Below are 19,974 nucleotides of genomic sequence, written 5' to 3' on the forward strand. Positions count from 1 at the left end.
TGGTTTATTTATCACCCTCGCTAGACTGTTGACTCTTTGGGGGCAGGTTCTTAGCTCTGTTCATATTTGCATCACATGTACTTAGCATGTGTCTGACACACGGTAACATTCAATAAAATATGGAAGGACAGAAAGAAGGAAGGAAGAGGAGATAAAGAAAGGGAAGGAGGAAGGAAATCTATCATTACTCTTAGTTATTATCTATTTCACCTTCATGCCTCTCAACATCATCTTTTTATTTATTTATTTTTAATGAACCCAGTGACTTCAGTGCTAGACAGTGCCTGGCACATGGTAGTACCTTAATAAATATGTGTTAGGTTATATAATGAGAACGCTGGAGAGTAGAACAGCTCTCCTCTTCTCTATCTCCACTCTCCCATCACCCTGCTCCATCTCTCAAGCATAAGCATTGGTGCACACAGGCACACGCACGCATTCTGGGGCTGTGATCCTAGGAACCTTTTTCTGGGACAAAGCCAATAACTAACAAATAAGGTGCTGTTGCTTCAAAGCTTAGCTAACAACAACCTTGGCCTTGTCTGTGCGACCGCCTAGGGAATTACAAATGAAGGATTTGGGGACCCAGCAGCTTTGTGGACTCATTCCAATGAGAATACAGGATGCACTTGAAATAAAGAATGATTCTTTGTGACTCATTAAGCTCCTCTCTGTTCCTCTCTATTGGGCATGTGTCTGCCATGCCCTGCAAATCGATGACATTCAAAAGTGGAAGAGTCAGGCGGAAATAAAAACATTCCACTTCAGCTCCTAAACCATGTTCCCCTTAATCTGAAATAAATCTGTGACAACTGACAGATACTTCTTTCAGAAAGTTGTGGAGAAAGGCTTGACTTGCCTTAGTAAATCATACACAGGCTTCATTATTTTTAGTCTCATTAGAAAAAAACGTTACCATAGCAACTGCACCATCATCTAGGGCAAATGTTACCCCTTTAAATCAATAAAATGAAGAGCTGTCCCACAAATGCCCAGTGCTTCCAAAGGAATAAATGACTTTTCAATAAAATTAATTTCTTTCAGGACTTCACCATTCATCTTCGTTTGTAATCCCAGAGTTTTTTTCCCAACTGAATAAGGGATATTAAAAGCAAAATTCAACTTTGTAAAATCCAAGGCTGACCTTTCTTGTATCTGTTTGCAGAAAATCATTAATTCTTTTACTTCCTTGAAACACATAACTTCATTTGTGGCTTTTTCATTCATCTACAGGAGGCATCATGCTAATTAATTTGGTCCTTGGACAGAGCATTGTGAATTCTGAGAGGACAACGTGGAGAAATGTATCAGAGCACGCATGTCTTTTCTCAACTCTTAAGAGATCATTGTAAGTGATGCAGCAGACAGCAGAGTTCTTGTGGGCCCTCACTTAGTACCTGTGGGACAGAGGTTGGCTCAGTTAGTTTGACTCCATCCTTGGGCAGAACTGAAATTGTTTGGGAGTATTCATGACGATTTATTAATATATTAAAACTTGGTACTGTGGTAAAGTTTGCATCCATGAAGTGTGAGATTTGGACCTTAAAAATTAAATCTAATATGTCAGACCTTTTTTCCTACTTAAAAATGTGTCAATTTTAGTGTCAGCTCAAAACATCACAGACTGTGGGGAAGCATGGTTGGTACCTACCCATGTCTCCTAGTTTCAGAATGCTGAGAAGGTCTCCTAGCCTCCAAAGACTTTGCTTCCTGTATTTTCAGACTCCTATTTTTTTTTCACATTTAATACCTTTGAAATCAGGATATGCCTAATAATTAATGGACATAATTTTTTATTGGCAGATTTTTCTTTCTTAGAGGTACACACGATGATGATGGGGAAAAAAGTAAAACATTTATTGCCTGCTTATCAGATCTCAAGCACTGAGATAAGAAATTTATAGACATTACTTTGTAGGAGGCTCACATGAACCCTATGAAGGAGGCATTTTCAGTTTTGTAGAAAACAAACTCAGTGTGTTATGAGACTCCAAGATCACAAGCTGGCAGGTGTCAGAGTCAGACAAACACAAATCTAGATGACTTTAAGATAATCTGAACCTTTGGATTCTCCATCTGACTTGCCCTCAGCTTGTTATCTTCATAAATAGTTTTGCAAACCTTTAAATGCTGGTGCTAGGAAGGACCTTATGAGTCATAGGGTCCAACCCCATCATGTTGCAGAAGAGGAAACTGAGGCTGAGAGAAGTAACTTGCCCAAGGCATTCATGAAAGAAGTTGTGCCACTGAGAATCAGTATGGCTAGGCCAGGGAAGGGAGCTACCAGGCTCTTGCAATATCTCCATCTCCTGCACAGATTGTACACTCCCTAGTCCTCCCTGTCTGGGGCTGCCCACCCTGGACCAGGCCACAACCTTTCAAGGCACTGACACTGAGCTCATTCCTCTGTTTTCACGCTCCCCTAGACCTCAAGATGATTGCTCTCCTACGCCCCTTCTCCCCTCTCCTTACCCCTAGTGAACTTGTATCTTGTGACTCATCCTCCAAGGTAACAATGAATCCATGTGAAGATAATGGAACAAGATGAGAGAAGATTCCTTAGGGCCTGTGCTTGGAGACATTGCGCACATCTTTGCTACAACAAGAGAGGGACTTTAGTGGTGGGAACATCAACAGGAATGGAAGGGAAGGTGGCAGATACAGGCTAAATGGAAAGGAAGGTGGCAGATAGAGATCCTGAGATATTCTGCAGGTATCAGGGCCTTAAGTAGCCTTAGAAATCACACAGCAACCTCTCACTGCCTCTAGAGAGGCAGGTGGCATGGCACAGTGCACGGACTGCAAAATGGTGGCATCCGTATACCATTCCCCTTTCCTACACTCATGATGATGTTGCTGGGCCACAGCCTTCTGCACTGGGAATGGATTCAAGGGCCTTTCTTTTTTTTTTTTTTTTTGCGGTACACGGGCCTCTCACTGCTGTGGCCTTTCCCATTGCGGAGCACAGGCTCCGGACGCGCAGCCATGGCTCACGGGCCCAGCCGCTCCGCGGCATGTGGGATCCTCCCGGACTGGGGCACGAACCCGCGTCCCCTGCATTGTCAGGCGGACTCTCAACCTCTGCGCCACCAGGGAAGCCCCAAGGGCCTTTCTTAACACAGTGTTCCAGGCGGCACCTTCAATTGACTGCAGTTGATTACGGGGATGAAACAAACCTATTTGCCATCCTCAGTGCTGTCAAAGGCTTTGAAGGCAGGTAGCTTAGAAAATAACTGAGTCTCCATTTCTCCCAATGGAAAAAAGGAGATTAATTAATCTTTGATTTACAGAATTGTTATAAGATTTAGAGACAACATATGTCAGAGCACAGCAGATACCATGGAGTCTGGTACATAGGAGGTGCTCAGTGACTGTAAGTTGTCATCCTTATGAAGTTAATGCTGACGGGGAGTAGTCAGGATGCCACAGCTCTGCATTATAAGGAAGTTGGGGATTGTGAAAGAATGGTACTCTTGGCCTCCCTTTGTTGTCTTTCTTTATCTTGTGACATTGCAGACACAGGTATGAAAGTTTCAGGTCTCATCTAAAAGGGTTGAACAGTCTCAGGTCAGGATGGCAGCTCACCGCTGGTTGGCTAGCTCTTGGCCCAGCAAGTTAGGACTCTCACACCAGGTAAGCAGTCTGTCCCTATAGTACCCCAGGTCTGGTTATGCTACTCACAGGCTGAAGGGCTGAAGAAAGTCCTTTATTCCAAGCCTAGTTCAATTTCTATAAAATATATATAATAATCTGACCCTAGAGATGGGTCTATTGATGGTATAGTGATAGATTCACTAAGGGTTATTATATGTTTTGAAAGAAAAATCAAACCCTTAATGAGTAGCATGTTTATTTAAAGAACACCTTTCTTTGCAGAAAATAGAAATGTTTTAACTTCTTTATTTTGTATCATTTATTTATTTAATGTGCATCTTAAATGGCTTGGGCTATGTCATTATTAGCTATGTTATGTAAACTCCTAAAGGCAAGAATGATGTTTGCTTCATTTATTTTTTAGAGCACCCCGAATAATGCCATGAACAATGAGGTTTTTTCATCCATTTACATGCTACAGTTGCAGACTGGAATATAAACTGTATCTCACACTCATAAGGAATACCATTTCATTCTTAGTTTAGACTTTTAAGAACCTGAAATCAAATGAAACAGTTCCATTACAACAGCATTGACTATCCTTACATGCAGCACAAATGGATACTTATTGGTTTATTAATTTTTAAAGTATCAATATTCTTGACTTTCTATTACAAAAGCCTGCCCCAAGTAGAAAATGTGAAAAATGCTGAAAGCTACTTAGAAAAAAAGTCATTTTTAAGTACCATGCTGGAAGATAATCGTGTTGAACATCTTAATATTTTTTTCCTGTGTGATTCATTTTAAAGTGTTATTGATATGATCTAATCCTTAACTCATTTTAAGACATTCAAATGTTTCTTCTCACTGTGATTTCCATCCTTTCAGTTAGTGATCCCATGTTCTCTCCAGGAAGAATTATTGTCTTGTTATCTTTCAATCTATTGAAATGTGTTGTGAGTTAAAGGAAAAAGAGTTTGCCCTGAGCTGCTGGTGACTGCCTCCTGTTTCGAAGGAAAGTTGTGGTTACCGCGAAGGAAAATCTAATCCATCTTGCCCCAGTGCACTTGGTCTCCCAGAGCCAGGTGAACTACCTTTGACTGTTTCCCTAGGATTATGTCACCCACCAAGGTAACTTTCTGTTTCAGTAGGCGATGTTAAGAAACAGAACAACACCCTTTAAGTTAATCACTTTTGGAAAATAGAGAATGGCTTTATATCCCAAGGCTTTGATGTGTTTAGCGGTTCCTGTAAGGCTCTGCCTCCCTTTTGTTTTGATTGACGAGACCTTTCCTATATATTTGAGCAATCAAGCAGCCCAGTAACAGAGGGTAGAGGCATTTACCCAGAGCAGACTTGTACCGCTCATCGTGACTTTCCAAAGCCTTGGGTGCAGGTTTCAGCTTTAAAGAAGAGGCAGCTCCAGTAAAATCAGGTAAGTGCTTCTCCATGCTTGTAACTTCATTCTACTTGAGGGTAAGTTCAGAAGCCTTGCTAAGGTGACAGATCAGAAGTAGGAACTGGGAGATCAGTTTGGGAATAAATAACTTTGCAGCCAGTTTTAAGTCATAATGAACTGGGGGTGTTCTATAAGTGTAGTGTCCACCCTCATTTCAACATCCAGGTATGTCCCGTCTGGTGGGCCAAGCATGAAAGGAGTGATTCTGGCTCCTGAAAAAGCACAGGAAATGACCAAGACCCAGAGAGGATAGACAGTAGATTGGTAGTTGACAGGGGTTATATTTTAAATACCCGTGATGCTTTCCATCATTTGGCTTTAAATTCACTCACTACGAGGTGCCTATTAGAGTGGAGGTTAGCCCAGAGGGAATTTGTAGCAAGTAGGACACATTCTTATGAATGGCCACCAAGTCAGGTGTGAGGATTCACATCTGCATATCCAAGTTTTGTGGTGGGTTGGGTTAGTAGCAATACGTATGGGGCATACAATTATTGTTTATTTACCTCCGCCCTCCATTCCCCATCCATGATGTTGGAAGTATAATTGTGAGCAAAGCATGTAACATAATTCCAAATACCCTGATCTGAATAAGAATTTGTGTATATCCCTGTATTATGTTAGGATATGCATTACTTTTGGTGTTACTCATAATCTGTGTTCATTTTGAAGAGACGATTGGGACAAACTTCTTTCACCCACAAGTCAAGTCCAGCAGGTGGAATGCTATAAGGAAAAGCCTGAGGATGCCCTTGGAGGGTTGGATGTCTAGTGAGCTCAGTGGGTCCGTGGAATCCATATTGGAGCCACTTGGAGGAAACGCTGGGCATTTGTGTTGGAGTCTGTGGGCACTTACAATTTCTTGGCTCATTTCTCCTGAAATGCTAAGAGCGATGTCCCTTTGATAGCGACCAGCACATTGATGGCAGTCCCATGGAGGCAGCTGGATCTGTTAATAAACTCTCTTTCCTCTCCCTCTCGGGGAACAGTATGAGGCTGGCATACCTCTTCCTTGGCCCTGCGGCCCTCCTCCTCCTGGCTGGCTGCGGCTGTGTCCTCAGCACCTCCGGCGGGAACCTGCACACGTTTGTGGGCTGTGCGGTGAGAGAGTTTACTTTCCTGGCCAAGAAGCCCGGCTGCAAGGGCCTTCGGATCACCACGGATGCCTGCTGGGGCCGCTGTGAAACCTGGGAGGTGAGTCCCAAGACAGGCCTAGGTGGCAATGCCTTCAGGGGCAGCCCCTTGGCCTGGTTCTTAAGTATTCACTTTTTAATCAAATGAGTTAGAGCTGGGGTATCTACATTTTCCTGTGGATCAAACAAACAAACACACACAAAACAGCTACGTGGTATCCTCCAAAAATAATCTGAAAAAAACAAGATACTGCCCATCTAACAAAGCATTGATAAAATTAATAATTTGATTGACACAGGGTTGTCTATTGGGGAATCATCTCTGGGAGGTCAAGATGTGCTATCTTTCCACCCATTTTATAGATGACATGGAAGAATTCAATTGGTGGCTGACTGCAGTCATGTAGGGGGTCAGTGGAAAGTTCGGAGTAAATTCTTGGTGCAAGCTTGTAACCCAAACTCTTCCCTGTATTCCTCCACCAGTGAAAAGGCCAGCCAGTTACCGACAGAGGCCCTGAGCTAAATAGCAGGCGAGGGCGGGTCCCTCCTCAGTGCCTCATCCACAGCCCTACTCTCTTCCCACCCCCTAGAGTAATTCCTGGGGCCCCTCAGGGATTATCACTGACAGATCCGTTAAGGCCCTTCATATACTATTATATCCAGCTTTTTAAGAGACAATACATTTAAAATGGGATAAATATCTCAAAATTAGAACCCTACTGGGCTGAGAGGAGGAGATGTTTGAGGTGTGAGGAGAAACAGGGCCTTTCAGCATCCCATCAGATCACACCGTATAGTGACTGCTGCCTCTTCCCACTAGGGCTGGAGTTGGCTCCTAGTGAAGCACTAGATCTGATTTTGTCACCCTGACTCCAAAGACTGTTAATGACCACCAAGTACTGCAAATTCAATAACCAACTTTTAAGGTCCTCAGCAATATGGCGTCTGCCTATTTCCCCAGTGACTACACATATTCTTAGTTCTGCCTAAGAGATTGGATTTTTTTTTTTTTTTTTTTGCGGTACGAGGGCCTCTCACCACTGTGGTCTCTCCCGTTGCGGAGCACAGGCTCCGGACACGCAGGCTCAGCGGCCATGGCTCAAGGGCCCAGCTGCTCTGCGGCATGTGGTAATTTCCTGGACCCCCGCATCGGCAGGCGGACCCTCAACCACTGCACCACCAGGGAAGCCCTCTTTGTTTTTTTAAACATCTTTATTGGAGTATAGTTGTTTTACAATGGTGTGTTAGTTTCTGCTGTATAACAAAGTGACTCAGCTATATGCATATGTATACCCCCATATCCCCTCCCTCTTGCGTCTCCCTCCCACCCTCCCTATCCCACCCCTCTCGGTGGTCACAAAGCACAGAGCTGATCTCCCTGTGCTATGTGGCTGCTTCCCACTAGCTATCTATTTTTCATTTGGGAGTGTATATATGTCCATGCCGCTCTCTCACTTCATCCCAGCTTACCCTTCCCCCTCCCCGTGTCCTCAAGTCCATTCTCTACGTCTGCGAAGAGACTGGATTTTAAAGGTTTTATTCAAAGCTCCTCATGAAATCATACTTTTGGTCCTTTTCTCATATTCCTGCTCGTGTTTATTCCTCGGTGCCTGTCTCCAGTGCCCACTCCCCTAAGCCTTTTCTGACTCTCTGCTCAGCCCATGTCCATCGTCTACTTTTTGTCTTACTTCCTCCCCACTCCGCACAGTAGGTTTTAAGTTTTTCGAGGGTAGAGGTTCATTCTTGTGCCTTTCACAGCTCTTGTCAAATGACATGTACAAACAAGGCATTCGGTAAATGTTGAACTATAAGGGATGGATCCCCTCCTGGAGTCATGCATCCTCTCGCCTAACTGAGCCAGCTTAGAAGCCCACAAGCGCCATGAGAAGACACTGCCATTAGGAAAAGCGTCCTTCTATTCAGGGACTCAGAGAGCAGCCTGCTGTCACTTGGATAAAATTATGGCCCCGGGATTGGAATTGGATTATGGTGGTGAAACCTCTAACTTAAATGAAATGACCCCACCAAGCTCGCTTCATTTTTTTCCATCATTTGGGGGCTTGAAACCTAACAGTGAGATGAAAATTCGGTTGTTGCAGATACTGTGGCTGTCACGTGACATCAGACTTCTGCGGGAAACTTTCTTGTATTCAGGGCGTGGTCTGGCAGTGCCTTCCCCTGCTCACAGCTGTGTCAGGCTATTGGGAACTCTCTGTGGGCCAAAATCTCAAGTTACCATTTCCCCTTAATTCACCCCATCTTCTCTTGCCCTTATAAATCAGTGAATGGCTTTAATTGGGTAATGGTCACCCGCAGGAGGTTAGGGACTCTGCTTTCACTGGAGAAATGGAAGCACTGAGACTGTGAAAGAGCGAGATTCTCCTTAATGTCAGCAAGCTTTTATTTATGCCTTTACTGTGCTCTGAAAAGGGAGGTTACATCTAGAAAATAAATAAAAGAATGAGATTTAGTTTCCCCACAATCTGAAAGTTTCTGAGATACAAAGCACTTATTTTTGGTAATTTAACTGGGAAGCCTGTCTGAAAATAAGGGTGTTCATGACGACAAAGTGGCTGGATTTACTTTGAAGGTGGAACTATTGCTGAAAATAGCCTTTGTTCCTGGTCTGGGTTTAGGGTTACCAGAGTTAGCAAAAAGTGCAACCAAACCAAGCCAGGAGGCCACTTAAATTTGAATGTCACATAAACAACTGTTATTTTCTTTTTGATATAAGTCTGTCCCATGCAATATTTGGGACATACTTATACTAAAAAAAATAGTTGTTTATTTGATATTCAAATTTTACTGGGCATCCTGTATTTTATCTGGCAATGCTGCCTGGGATTCCAGATTACTGAGGGTAAGAGGACATGAAGCGAACTGAGAAAGGGTCAAATGTTACCTGAGAAATAGGAGGAAGAAGTGCATATTGAGTTCAACTCTTCTACATGGTCCTTGACAGAGGCAAAGCCATTATTTCCATGAGATGCATGTAAGAACTTCATCCTGGGCCTCCATTAAACATATTTCATTTGCCCAGGACAAGTGTAGCTGTTGTCCTCTGAAAGCTTGTTCATTGTTATTCTTATTCTTATTGAATACTTCCTTACTCTTATAATTGCTCTGATAAGAACAATAGATTACATTTACTGAACACTTACTTGGTGCTCGGCAGGTATTACATACACCATCTTACCTTATCTCCACAGCAAGGCTGGGAGGAAGGTATTTCGTTTTACAGTTGAGGAATCTGAGGCTTCAAGAAGTTAAGTGGATTTTCCAAGGTCTCCAGCAAGTGGCAGAACAGGGATTCAAGCTCAGTGGCTCTGACTGCAGGGTTTGAGATTTTAACTACTACTTTGTGCTGGTTTCCTGATCTGTATGCTCTGTTTATCAAAATGAACTTTGGATGCACGATTTCTAAAAGGTGAAGGAAGGAAGGGAATCCCTCGGTTATCAGAACCAGCGCACAGGGCATTCAGGAACCTGCCTTGCTCTGTTTTCTTTCACTGATTCAACGAATAGTCAGTTGTTGAGAACCTCCAGGGTGCCAGGTATCTCTAGGGAGTAGAGGCACAGCAGTGAGTAAAACGGGCAAAAATCCTTGTCTTAATACAGTTTTCTTTCTAGAGTGGGAAAAATACAACACAACTAAATAAAACGCATAATATGTCACAGGGTGTTGACAAGTGCTACGGAGAAAAATAAAGCAGGAAGAGGGCGAGGAAGTGGCAGCGTGGGAGGGGAAACTTGGCAACTTTAAATAGGACGGTCAGAAAAGGCTTTCCTGGGAGGGTGACGTTCGAACAAAAACCTAAGGTCGAAGAAGGAGTGAATCACAAGGGAGAAGAGAGTTCCAGGCAGAGGGACTAGCAAGGGCAAAGGTCCTGGGGTGGCACTGTTCCTGGTGGGTTTGGGGAAAAAGCAGGAGACTATTGCGGCTCGAGCAGAGTGAGGAAGCCAGCAAGACGGGGTCACTGGGGACATGTCAGAGGTGAAGGTGCAGGGAAGATGATGTAGGGTCTTGAGGGTGATTGTAAGATCTTTGACTTTTGCTCCCAATGAGATAGGAAATCATAGAGGCTTTGAGCAGAGGGGAGATAGGATCTTACATTTTAAAAGGATCTCTTGGGGCTGCCCTGTCATAAATAGACTATAGGGGGTAAAAGAAGAAGTGAGGGGACCAGTTAGAAGGCTTTTGCAATGATCAAGACTATTCATTTGCTAAGTATTTATTTAGTACCTACTCTGTGCCATGGGCTCTTCTGGCAGTTCGGGATACGTGAGTGAACAAAACCACCTTCCTGCTTTCAGGAATTTGCTTTCTACTGGGAGGAAACATATTAACAAGTAAAGAAACGAATAACAAGCTAGTCTCTGATAGTGATAAATGGTCAAGAACATGAAACACGATGCCATGTTCTAATGGGTTTTCTGTTTTCTACCTGTGGGGACAGAAGCCCATTCTGGAACCCCCCTACATTGAAGCCCATCATCGAGTCTGTACCTACAATGAGACAAAACAGGTGACGGTCAAGCTGCCCAACTGTGCCCCGGGAGTCGACCCCTTCTACACCTACCCCGTGGCTGTCCGCTGTGACTGTGGGGCCTGCTCCACTGCCACCACGGAGTGTGAGACCATCTGAAGCTGGGCGACCCTCAGAACACAGCTGGCGGCCTGCGGCCTCACGGACCCACCTGCACGGGCAGCACAAGCAGCTATACCCCCTGCACTCAAGGACTGTTTAATTTCGACCCTACTTGTGGAGGAGGTTACCTGTCTCCCTGACCCACCCTCAGGCGCCAGGCCGAGGCAGCATACTTATGCTAAAAATGCAAAACAACATTTGTGCCTTCGCTAAGATAATTTCTCTGGTCCACACACTGCAAATTAATTTTTCTTTACCTTGACTCTCAGAACATAATTCATATATCACAACCCTCCTCCAATTTGGATTTTTAATAAGCCAATGTTTTAAATGCATTGGGCATAATTAGGAGACGGGCCTAGAAAGACTTTAAATTCTCATGTCTTAGGTAATGACGGGTCTCCAGCTGGATTTATGATTAAAGCGCCAGAAATTAATAAAAGCAATGTTTTAGTCCTTATGGCCTCCAAGAAAATCCAGGTGCAAGCTCCCTTAGAGAAAATACTTTCTTTTCCTTTTAACTGAGCAATTACCGACACAAGGAATAGAGACTGCTCAGATTAAAAAAGGGAGGACGATAGAGGCTCAAACGGAAAGGTGTCTGGATTTGGGTGATTCTTTTCCCAAGCAAAATTCCCAAGGTCCCTTTAAGATCCTTATAAAGAGAACCCTTTGTGAATAAAAAAACTCAGAAAAAAATATGTAATCAGAGCTATCATATACACTTAAAAAAAAAAAAACCTCACGAAACTAAACTCATGTTTTTAGACTCATGTGATGCTCTCCCAAAGCCATGCCCCAAATGACCAATCACAATTATTCTTTCCAACTGGGCATATTTTAAATTTAAATTGTAATTTTTTAAACTCAAAAGTTTTACATGTTTGTAGGGGTAAAAGTGTACTGCTGACTCAGAGGAAAAAGTCTGTGATTGTCTAGCTCTTGCCCTTGCTAAAATCTTACAGCAGCTGATTCTCTGTGACTTTAAAAAAAAAAAAACTAATGTTACACAGGTGTCTTTAATTCTGACATTTTTGGGGTTGAAATGAACCTTGTTCCTTTTTCACATTATGCCAGGAAAATCTGTATTAATGCCAATAAAGCATGTCCTCTGTCTTTTGAATTCATGAAAACTTTCAAAAAAGTCTTTTTCATCTTTAAGACCCTTGGAATAACAACAACAAGCACGCTTAAAATGAACTGCGAGGTTATTTTTACTTGCACATTAATTTAGGATGTCATATGTAGTAAGGGACACCGACAGATGACTGGGTACCATGAGTCCCAAAGGTGGCTCAATCTGTATTTACATCCCTGGCATTTCGTCCCTAGGAACCAGGGGTCCTCCTTGAATGAGGAATCAATGAGTCCCCATGAAAACAGTAAAGCAAATGTTAGGACTGATGGTCCAGGACTGGGATGCTGAGGTGGACGACCAGGAACAAAGGACAAGAGCAAAATCCATCCCAACCTTCAGTGCAGATCTGTTGGCAGGCAAGAGAGCTGCTCTAACATGAAAAGTACTTGAGTGCCTTGGGCTCTCTGCTGGGGTGGAGAAGGGGGATTAAGGATAATACTGGAGGGCACCACTCAGGTGTTTTCAACCCACCCCTAAGGACTTCCCTCAGGAGTTTCTGGGAGAAAAAGCTGCTTCTTAAAGAAACTTAGGGGAAAAAGCAGAGGCAGGAAGGGCTTGCCAGAATTTGAGAAAAGATGACTGTAGCATCCTTAAGGTTCCTGGTGGGAAACAAATGATATACTGCGGTTGCATATTGAGGAGAATTCAATGAAGAGACTATTTACAAATGTGAAGACGGAGTTGAGGAAACCCACAAGGGGGTGGTGAAACACTCCTAAACACTTGTTTGAAGCAATGGGTAACCTAGGCCGAAGGACCAGGAAGAAGTGATGATCAGGCCCCAAAGACAACTGTAGGAGAGGAATGCCTGACAGGGGCTGTGGCTTTTCGTAGGAGGATGCAGCCTTACCAATGTGAGGCCTGGGAAGGAGGGAGGTGAGCAAATACTTCAGCCTCACTCTGCTCCCACGCCCTGATCTTCTGCCGAAGCAAATGGGAAGGCAGAGAGTAAGGGAGCCCATTGGTTCAGCTCATAAATGTTGGCAGCCTGGGAAGCAGGTAGGAGAAGAGTGGATCTAAGGGGGCCAATGGATAAAATCACCCATAGGTATCTTATGGGAAGCTTAGTGGAAATGCCATAGGCAGTCGTGTTGGCCACGAGAGCCATAAATCCTGCAGCATCACAGTTACTCAGTAAGACTCCTCTGTGATGAATTGGGATGGGATACACGTGGAAAGGTATGTGCTGGCTAATACAATATTGACAACATTTGAGAGATGTGGGAACAATGGTAATTATCAGGACTGTGGATGAATTGGTTGTTGAGTGCAATCAAAGCACTCAGGGCTTTGATTGCCCTGAGTGAAAGGGCAATGAGGCTTCAAATGAAAGCCTCGCTTCAAGAGTCTCTTCTCCTGAAGCTGGAGGGCAGACTGTGCTGAAATTCAGGCCTCAGACCTAATTGGAAGAGCAGGTGAATCATCAAAAACGCTGAATCCATCACCCTGGCAGTCTCCTATACTTAACGTCCTCATAGGGAGGGAGCGGGACACAGGGACCTGCAATGGGGACAACCCCTAGATGAGCTTGAGGTTCCCTTGCTGAAGGGGCCGGCTCCTTCTTCCTAGAGGAGGCCAGCCTCCGGTGCCTGGAGACCAGGCTGAGGCCCCATCTGAGGAGGCTGCTTTACATGATGATAACTTGCCCGCCTCAAATACCATCTGCAACCCCTCATTTATTCTACATGGATAGTTAGGGTCAAGTCTCAGCATGACCCGGCTGGGGAATGACTTTCCCTGTGGTGGGAGGAATGAGATTTTCCATTGAAGGAAACTCAGGACTTGACTAATGCAGACATGGATCCAGGGAATGCGCTTGAGAACGGATCTTAAGGGTGTCAGATGGGATGAGGGGGAGGGTGGCAGAATATAAGCCCAGATAAGAAGAGTTTATTGGGGCATCCTCTCATGACTCAGGATTTAGCATCTTCATAAGGGAAGCTGGATCTCGTTCCAGTTTGCTGTTGGGATGGCTCCCTAAAGCTTGGAGGAATTGGTGGCTTACATGAACGAAGAGAAGACGCCAGACTGTCCTGGCAGAGTATTTGAGGACTAAAGGCTCAGAGAAGGGGGCCTGCTATCTTCACCTGGAGAGTTCATTGGCTAGTCCCCTCTCTAAAGCCATGAGGAATGCACAGGTGAAGGACTTCTGCATCACAGAAAAGCTTGATAGTGGCTGTCCTTTGTCGACTGGGTTGATGGCAGGAGGAACTGCCATGGACTGGGCTTCCTGGTATCAGCAGAGGTGAGAGGGGTCTGGAATAGCAGAGACCTGGTGGTACCATGTAGCTGTCAGAGGCAAGGTGAACGTAGTTGCCGTAACAGGCAGAAAAGTTGCAAAAGCAAGTGGAGGGCTCTAATCCGCAGGATCTGTGGTGCTGGCTAAGACAACTTCTACAGTAAGTATTTATTACAATCAGAAACATTATTAATGAAAAGGGGGAAATGTCTGTCACTGATAAACTTGAATCTTTTTCAAATCTCTCTCTTCCCTCTTCCCGTCTCCTCCTCTGCCATTCTCTTTTTCTCCCTCCCTCACTTCCACGAATATTTATGAACTATAGTTTTGTGCAAGGCACTGTGTTTGGGGAGTAAGATATAAATATTGCTACCATTTATGGATTTCTTACCATAAGCAGGACCCTTTATATTAATTCTTTGTAATTCTGTGTCAACCATGCTCACAGGCATTGTAATTGCCATTTTACCGTCACCATTTTGCAGACGATGAAACCAAAGCTCAGAGAGGTCAGGTAACCTGCCCAAGATCAGATAGCTGATTGGCGGCACATGCCAGGTTTCTCTGGGCCAGAACTAAATTCTTTCCATTGGAGCATGATGGCTTTTTGGAGTGTTCCTTCCAAGTTGTTCCTGCCTGGAGAAGTCTTTGAGTTTACTGACGTTGGACAGTCTCTCACTATGATAAGCATGTGTGCAGTCTCTTCTGGAGGAAACTCAGTGCAAGCGCGGGTTGTTTTATGGAGATTTTTCTCTGGTTTTCTTTATAACCTCTAGCAAGATAGTGCTTTGCTACAGCTCAAACCAAAGCTTATAACAGGAGAGACTGAGGGAGAAAAAGAGCAGAGCCTCAAAGGGAAATTCAAAGAGACTGCTGCGGAGATGAAGGCTGTATGCCCTCAACTCATCTCCCAGGCAATGTGGACACTGGCAGAGGGATGGTGGTCCAGTGCCTATTGGGGGAGCTCTAGATAAAACCAACTCTCAGCAACTCCTTACTCTTGGAAATATGTTTATTTTGCAATTAACAAAAGGTAAAGAGAAGGAGAATTTCCTAGATTTTTTTTTCGTAAGAGCATTTTTCAATGGAGAATGTAAGTGCTCACTGCTCACTCTACCTCTGGGTTTATTAGTTCCACTGATTGAATTCATGCTTTCCTTCTTCCACTGATTAGGAAATGAATGAGCCACCAGAAAAGTGCTAACTTCTGCTGAAGTGACTCAAAGAACTGTTCAAATTAATTAGGTTTTAACTATACTAAAAAGCATTTCTCAGATAGTAAATAAACTATATATCTAATCGAAAATAATGTGGCATTGATGAGAACAAATTGCATTTCATCAAGTTTTCCAAGAGGACTGATTGTTTTTTGCATTCAGGAGACGTTTTTTCTTTTTTTAAAAAATAAATTTATTTATTTTATTTAGTTTTGGCCGCATTGGGTCTTCACTGCTATGCACAGGCTTTCTCTAGTTGCGGCGAGCAGAGGCTACTCTTCGTTGCGGTGCGCGTGCTTCTCATTGTGGTGGCTTCTCTTGTTGCGGAGCACAGGCCCTAGAGCGTGCAGGCTTCAGTAGTTGTGGCTCGTGGGCTCTAGAGCACAGGCTCAGTAGTTGTGCTCCAAGCCAGGAGACATTATCTTAAAAATAATATGTACCTTATCCTTTTTTGAGTTTTGTTTTCTTCAAAATATTAAAGCAAATTATTAAGAAGTAACTTTAAAAGGATTCTTTAGCAAATTCTGAAAATTTTATTGTCTATTGAAAATTTCTACTAGAGAAACAGTTTACTGCATTAGAAGAATTCGGTCCTTATTGGCAAGATGAATCTTCTGGCAATTCTCTTACAATGATCTCATTTTGTTTTAATGAACAGGGTTGCTGGCAATTGTGTACAGGGAGATCTAAAAGGCTCAGTGGGTGGTTGTTGTGATCCTGGAGTATCTGAAGGGGGTGCTAAAGACCTGTGAGGAGGTGATGTCTAACAACAGGAAGAAGAAATAGGGAAAGGATGAGAAAAAGAGGAGCAGGTGCACAGCACTGTGACCAGTAGTGTAAGCAGAGACTTGTTCCAATGTTAAGGAATTTAGAGGGACTATTCGAGTCTCTAGGTCCTCATTAGCAGGAGAAGAGCAAACAGTTCCTAAGCTCTTTGGCTTTATTTTTGGCTCTAAGTTCCTCTGGCTGTCTTTCTTTAGCATATTGAATAATTGAGTTTTAAAAAAAAAAGCTTCCTGATACACAAGATCAATTATATGCTTTGACCTTGAGTGTGGGCCATTGGGGCTTCTGGAAAGTCATTCAAACCCCAAATACAACCTCTCCCAAACAAACAATCAATCAAATACACACACACACACACACACACACACACACACACAGACACAACCTTCCCCAAAAGAGAAAAAACATTTTGCTTCAACAAAGAATATCAATATTACCAAGATGAGAATGGTAATTTTTTTTTTTTTTTGGTGATGCTGAAGATATGATTACCAGCAAGGGATAAATATAAATATCCCTGAGTCACAAATAATATCATACAACTTAAAATCACTTGAAAGAGCATTTATTCACTTAAACTCTCTATATACACGATAAAGGATATTGATGAATTATTATCAGTCATTATCTCTCTGAAGTACACATGCAGAATTATGCACTTAAAATAGAAATTTAATCCTCTGAGTTTGCAACTTCTTCCCACAGGAAATGCATGAACAGATCACACTTTCTTGGTCTCTGTTGCTCATGCAGAGATTTGAAGATATGGAGAGGTGCATCCTCAAAGGAAGGTGATCTAAGCTTCTAGGCTGTTCTGAGCCTCCATCTTCCATTATCCTCTTGGCATCTGCATATCAAAATTAAAATATTTGGGGAGACCAATTTTACTGAGTGGAATTAAGACATCCGGCATTTAAAAATATGTTGTCTTTAAGAGGAAGATTTTGCTCAGCTTTTGGCTCCTGTTAGAACAAGCTTAGGAAGCTAATGCTGAAAATCTCCCCATTGAAACATAAGCACTAGTTAATGAGAAAGTCCAGTTGAAACTGGTGCCAAATTTCAGCGTGAACAAAATCTGAGCCACCTTCTGGACAAACCAAAAGGAACTGATGTACCATAATTTCCCCCATGCCTGTCTCTACGCTGCAAGTTGCAGATCAGTGGAGTAGAAGTAAGTGGGCTCTTATCAGGGGGCTTCTCCGGCACTTGATTATTTCAGTGTGCTTAATTCAGTAGAGGGCTTTCTGATTTCTTGGACTGGGATTTTGTTTTACTGTTGCAATAAAGGGACTGGGAATCAAACGTTTAAAAATGATAAGTAAATGGATTCTTAAAGAGAGATCGATTGTTGATGCCAGTTTTCCTGTCCTATTAGTTTCTTAGGAAGAAGAAAAAATAGGCTTTATTTTGCAGCCTGGGGAAGGGAGTGAATGGATGGAGGTGCAGGGCTCCAGGAGGACGTGCAGTCCCTGGGGTAAGAAGCACTTTTTGGCACCTTGCACTGGTGGTTATGACCAAGAAGTAAACGGTACATTTGCAATAATGAAAATCATCTTTGGTAAGACTTTGTTTTTGGATTTGACTAAATTCTTCCAAGAATGCTAGCCACTTCGGGTAGCCAAGCTGCTCCCAGATGTAAAAGCTGTCCCACTTTAAAAGCTGTACCCAATTTAAGGATATCTTGGGACCCAAGTGTTTTCCTGCAGCCTCAAGCATGAAGGAACAGCCGACTGACAGGACCAGAGTCAGAGCTTTAGGGGGCAGAAGGTTGTCCTTCTCAGAGGAAGTGGTCCCTTAGCGACGGTACCTGCACAATGACATCAGGTTCTTATTCTGGGATGGAATCACTGATACCCTAGCTAAAAAATTAGTAGCCATTTGTAGGTACAAAAGAAGTGGTAATCCTTGTGCTCTTTCTTTGTTTGAAAGTAGGTATGATTTCCTTCAGAACTTCTGCAGCAACAATGGAATTTGAATAAGATAATAGGCTTAAGCGTGTGTGTGTGTGTGTGTGTGTGTGTCTGTGTGTGTGTGTCTGTATGTGTGTGTGTGTGTGTGTGTGTGTGTACACTTTTCAATCTTTAAAGGGCTCTTGGGGTATGGATGGGGTGAACAAAGCATGGTCCCCTGTAATGTTTAGTAAAAAATACGTTAAGTGATAACAACTCTGGTCTGTGCTTAGGGCAATAAAGATATAAATCTGGGAGACGCCCTTTGTAGAGGACAAGCTATAGTCAATCCTTACTCTGGCCTCTAGAGCACTATCTAGAATATTGTCTTAAGCAATGAACAACAAAGCTTTACTAAAAATTTTATGCCTCAGAAATGTGTTTTGTCTTCATTTTATAAGTTTACATTACATGATATAAATCTTTCTTTTCTTTTTAAAATTTTAATTAATTTATTTTTTAACATCTTGATTGTAGTATAATTGCTTTACAATGTTGTATTAGTTTCTGCTGTGTAACAAAGTGAATCAGCTATACATATACATACATCCCCATATCTCCTCCCTCTTGTGTCTCCCTCCCACCCTCCCTATCCCACCCCTGTAGGTGGTCACAAAGCACCGAACTGATTTCCCTGAGCTATGCAGCTGTTTCCCACTAGCTATCTATTTTACATTTGGTAGTATATATAAGTCCATGCCATGCTTTCACTTCATCCCAGCTTACCCTTCCCCCTCCCTGTGTCCTCAAGTCCATTCTCTACATCTGGGTCTTTATTCCTATCCTGCCCCTAGGTTCTTCAGAACCATTTTTTTTTCTTTTAGATTCCATATATATGTGTTAGCATACAGTATTTATTTTTCTCTTTCTGACTTACTTCACTCTGTATGACAGACTCTAGGTCCATCCACCTCACTACAAATAACTCAATTTCATTTCTTTTTATGGTTGAGTAATATTCCATTGTATATAGGTGTCACATCTTCTTTATCCATTCATCTGTCGATGGACATTTAGGTTGCTTCCATGTCCTGGCTATTGTAAATAGAGCTGTAATGAACACTGTGGTACATGATGCTTTTTTGTTTTTTTTTTTTTACACTTAGAGTTTTATTTCTTGGCCATTTTTTTAAAAATCTTTATTGGAGTATAATTGCTTTACAATGGTGTGTTAGTTTCTGTTCCATAACAAAGCGAATCAGCCATACATATACACATGTTCCCATATCTCTTCCCTCTTGCGTCTCCCTCCCTCCCACTCTTCCTATCCCACCCCTCCAGGCAGTCACAAAGCACCGAGCTGATCTCCCTGTGCTATGTGGCTGCTTCCCACTAGCTATCTACCTTACATTTGGTAGTGTATATATGTCCATGCCTCTCTCTCGCTTTGTCACAGCTTACCCTTCCCCCTCCCCATATCCTGAAGTCCATTCTCTAGTAGGTCTGTGTCTTTATTCCTGTCTTACCCCTAGGTTCTTCATGACATTTTTTTCCCTTAAATTCCATATATATGTGTTAGCATACGGTATTTGTCTTTCTCTTTCTGACTTACTTCACTCTGTATGACTGACTCTAGGTCTATCCACCTCATTACAAATAGCTCGATTTCGTTTCTTTTTATGGCTGAATAATATTCCATTGTATATATGTGCCACATCTTCTTTATCCATTCATCCGATGATGGACACTTAGGTTGTTTCCATCTCTGGGCTATTGTAAATAGAGCTGCAATGTACATTTTGGTACATGACCCTTTTTGAATTATGGTTTTCTCAGGGTATATGCCCAGTAGTGGGATTGCTGGGTCATA

General features: G+C 42.9%; 1 protein-coding gene across 1 annotated transcript in view; it reads left to right on the forward strand.

Annotated features, from left to right (window-relative positions):
- GPHB5 (glycoprotein hormone subunit beta 5) overlaps positions 1-11,968 on the forward strand; it is a 31,513-nt gene extending 19,545 nt beyond the window's left edge. The window contains exons 2-3 of the mRNA XM_004313816.4: positions 1,234-6,247; positions 10,644-11,968. Of these exons, the coding sequence (XP_004313864.2) occupies positions 5,987-6,247; positions 10,644-10,832 (450 nt within the window). The 5' untranslated portion in view covers positions 1,234-5,986 and the 3' untranslated portion in view covers positions 10,833-11,968. The remainder of the gene's footprint in view (positions 1-1,233; positions 6,248-10,643) is intronic.
- The last annotated feature ends 8,006 nt before the right edge of the window (positions 11,969-19,974 follow it).

The sequence above is a fragment of the Tursiops truncatus genome, chromosome 2 (assembly GCF_011762595.2).
Source record: "Tursiops truncatus isolate mTurTru1 chromosome 2, mTurTru1.mat.Y, whole genome shotgun sequence".
Taxonomy (NCBI): Eukaryota; Metazoa; Chordata; class Mammalia; order Artiodactyla; family Delphinidae; genus Tursiops; species Tursiops truncatus.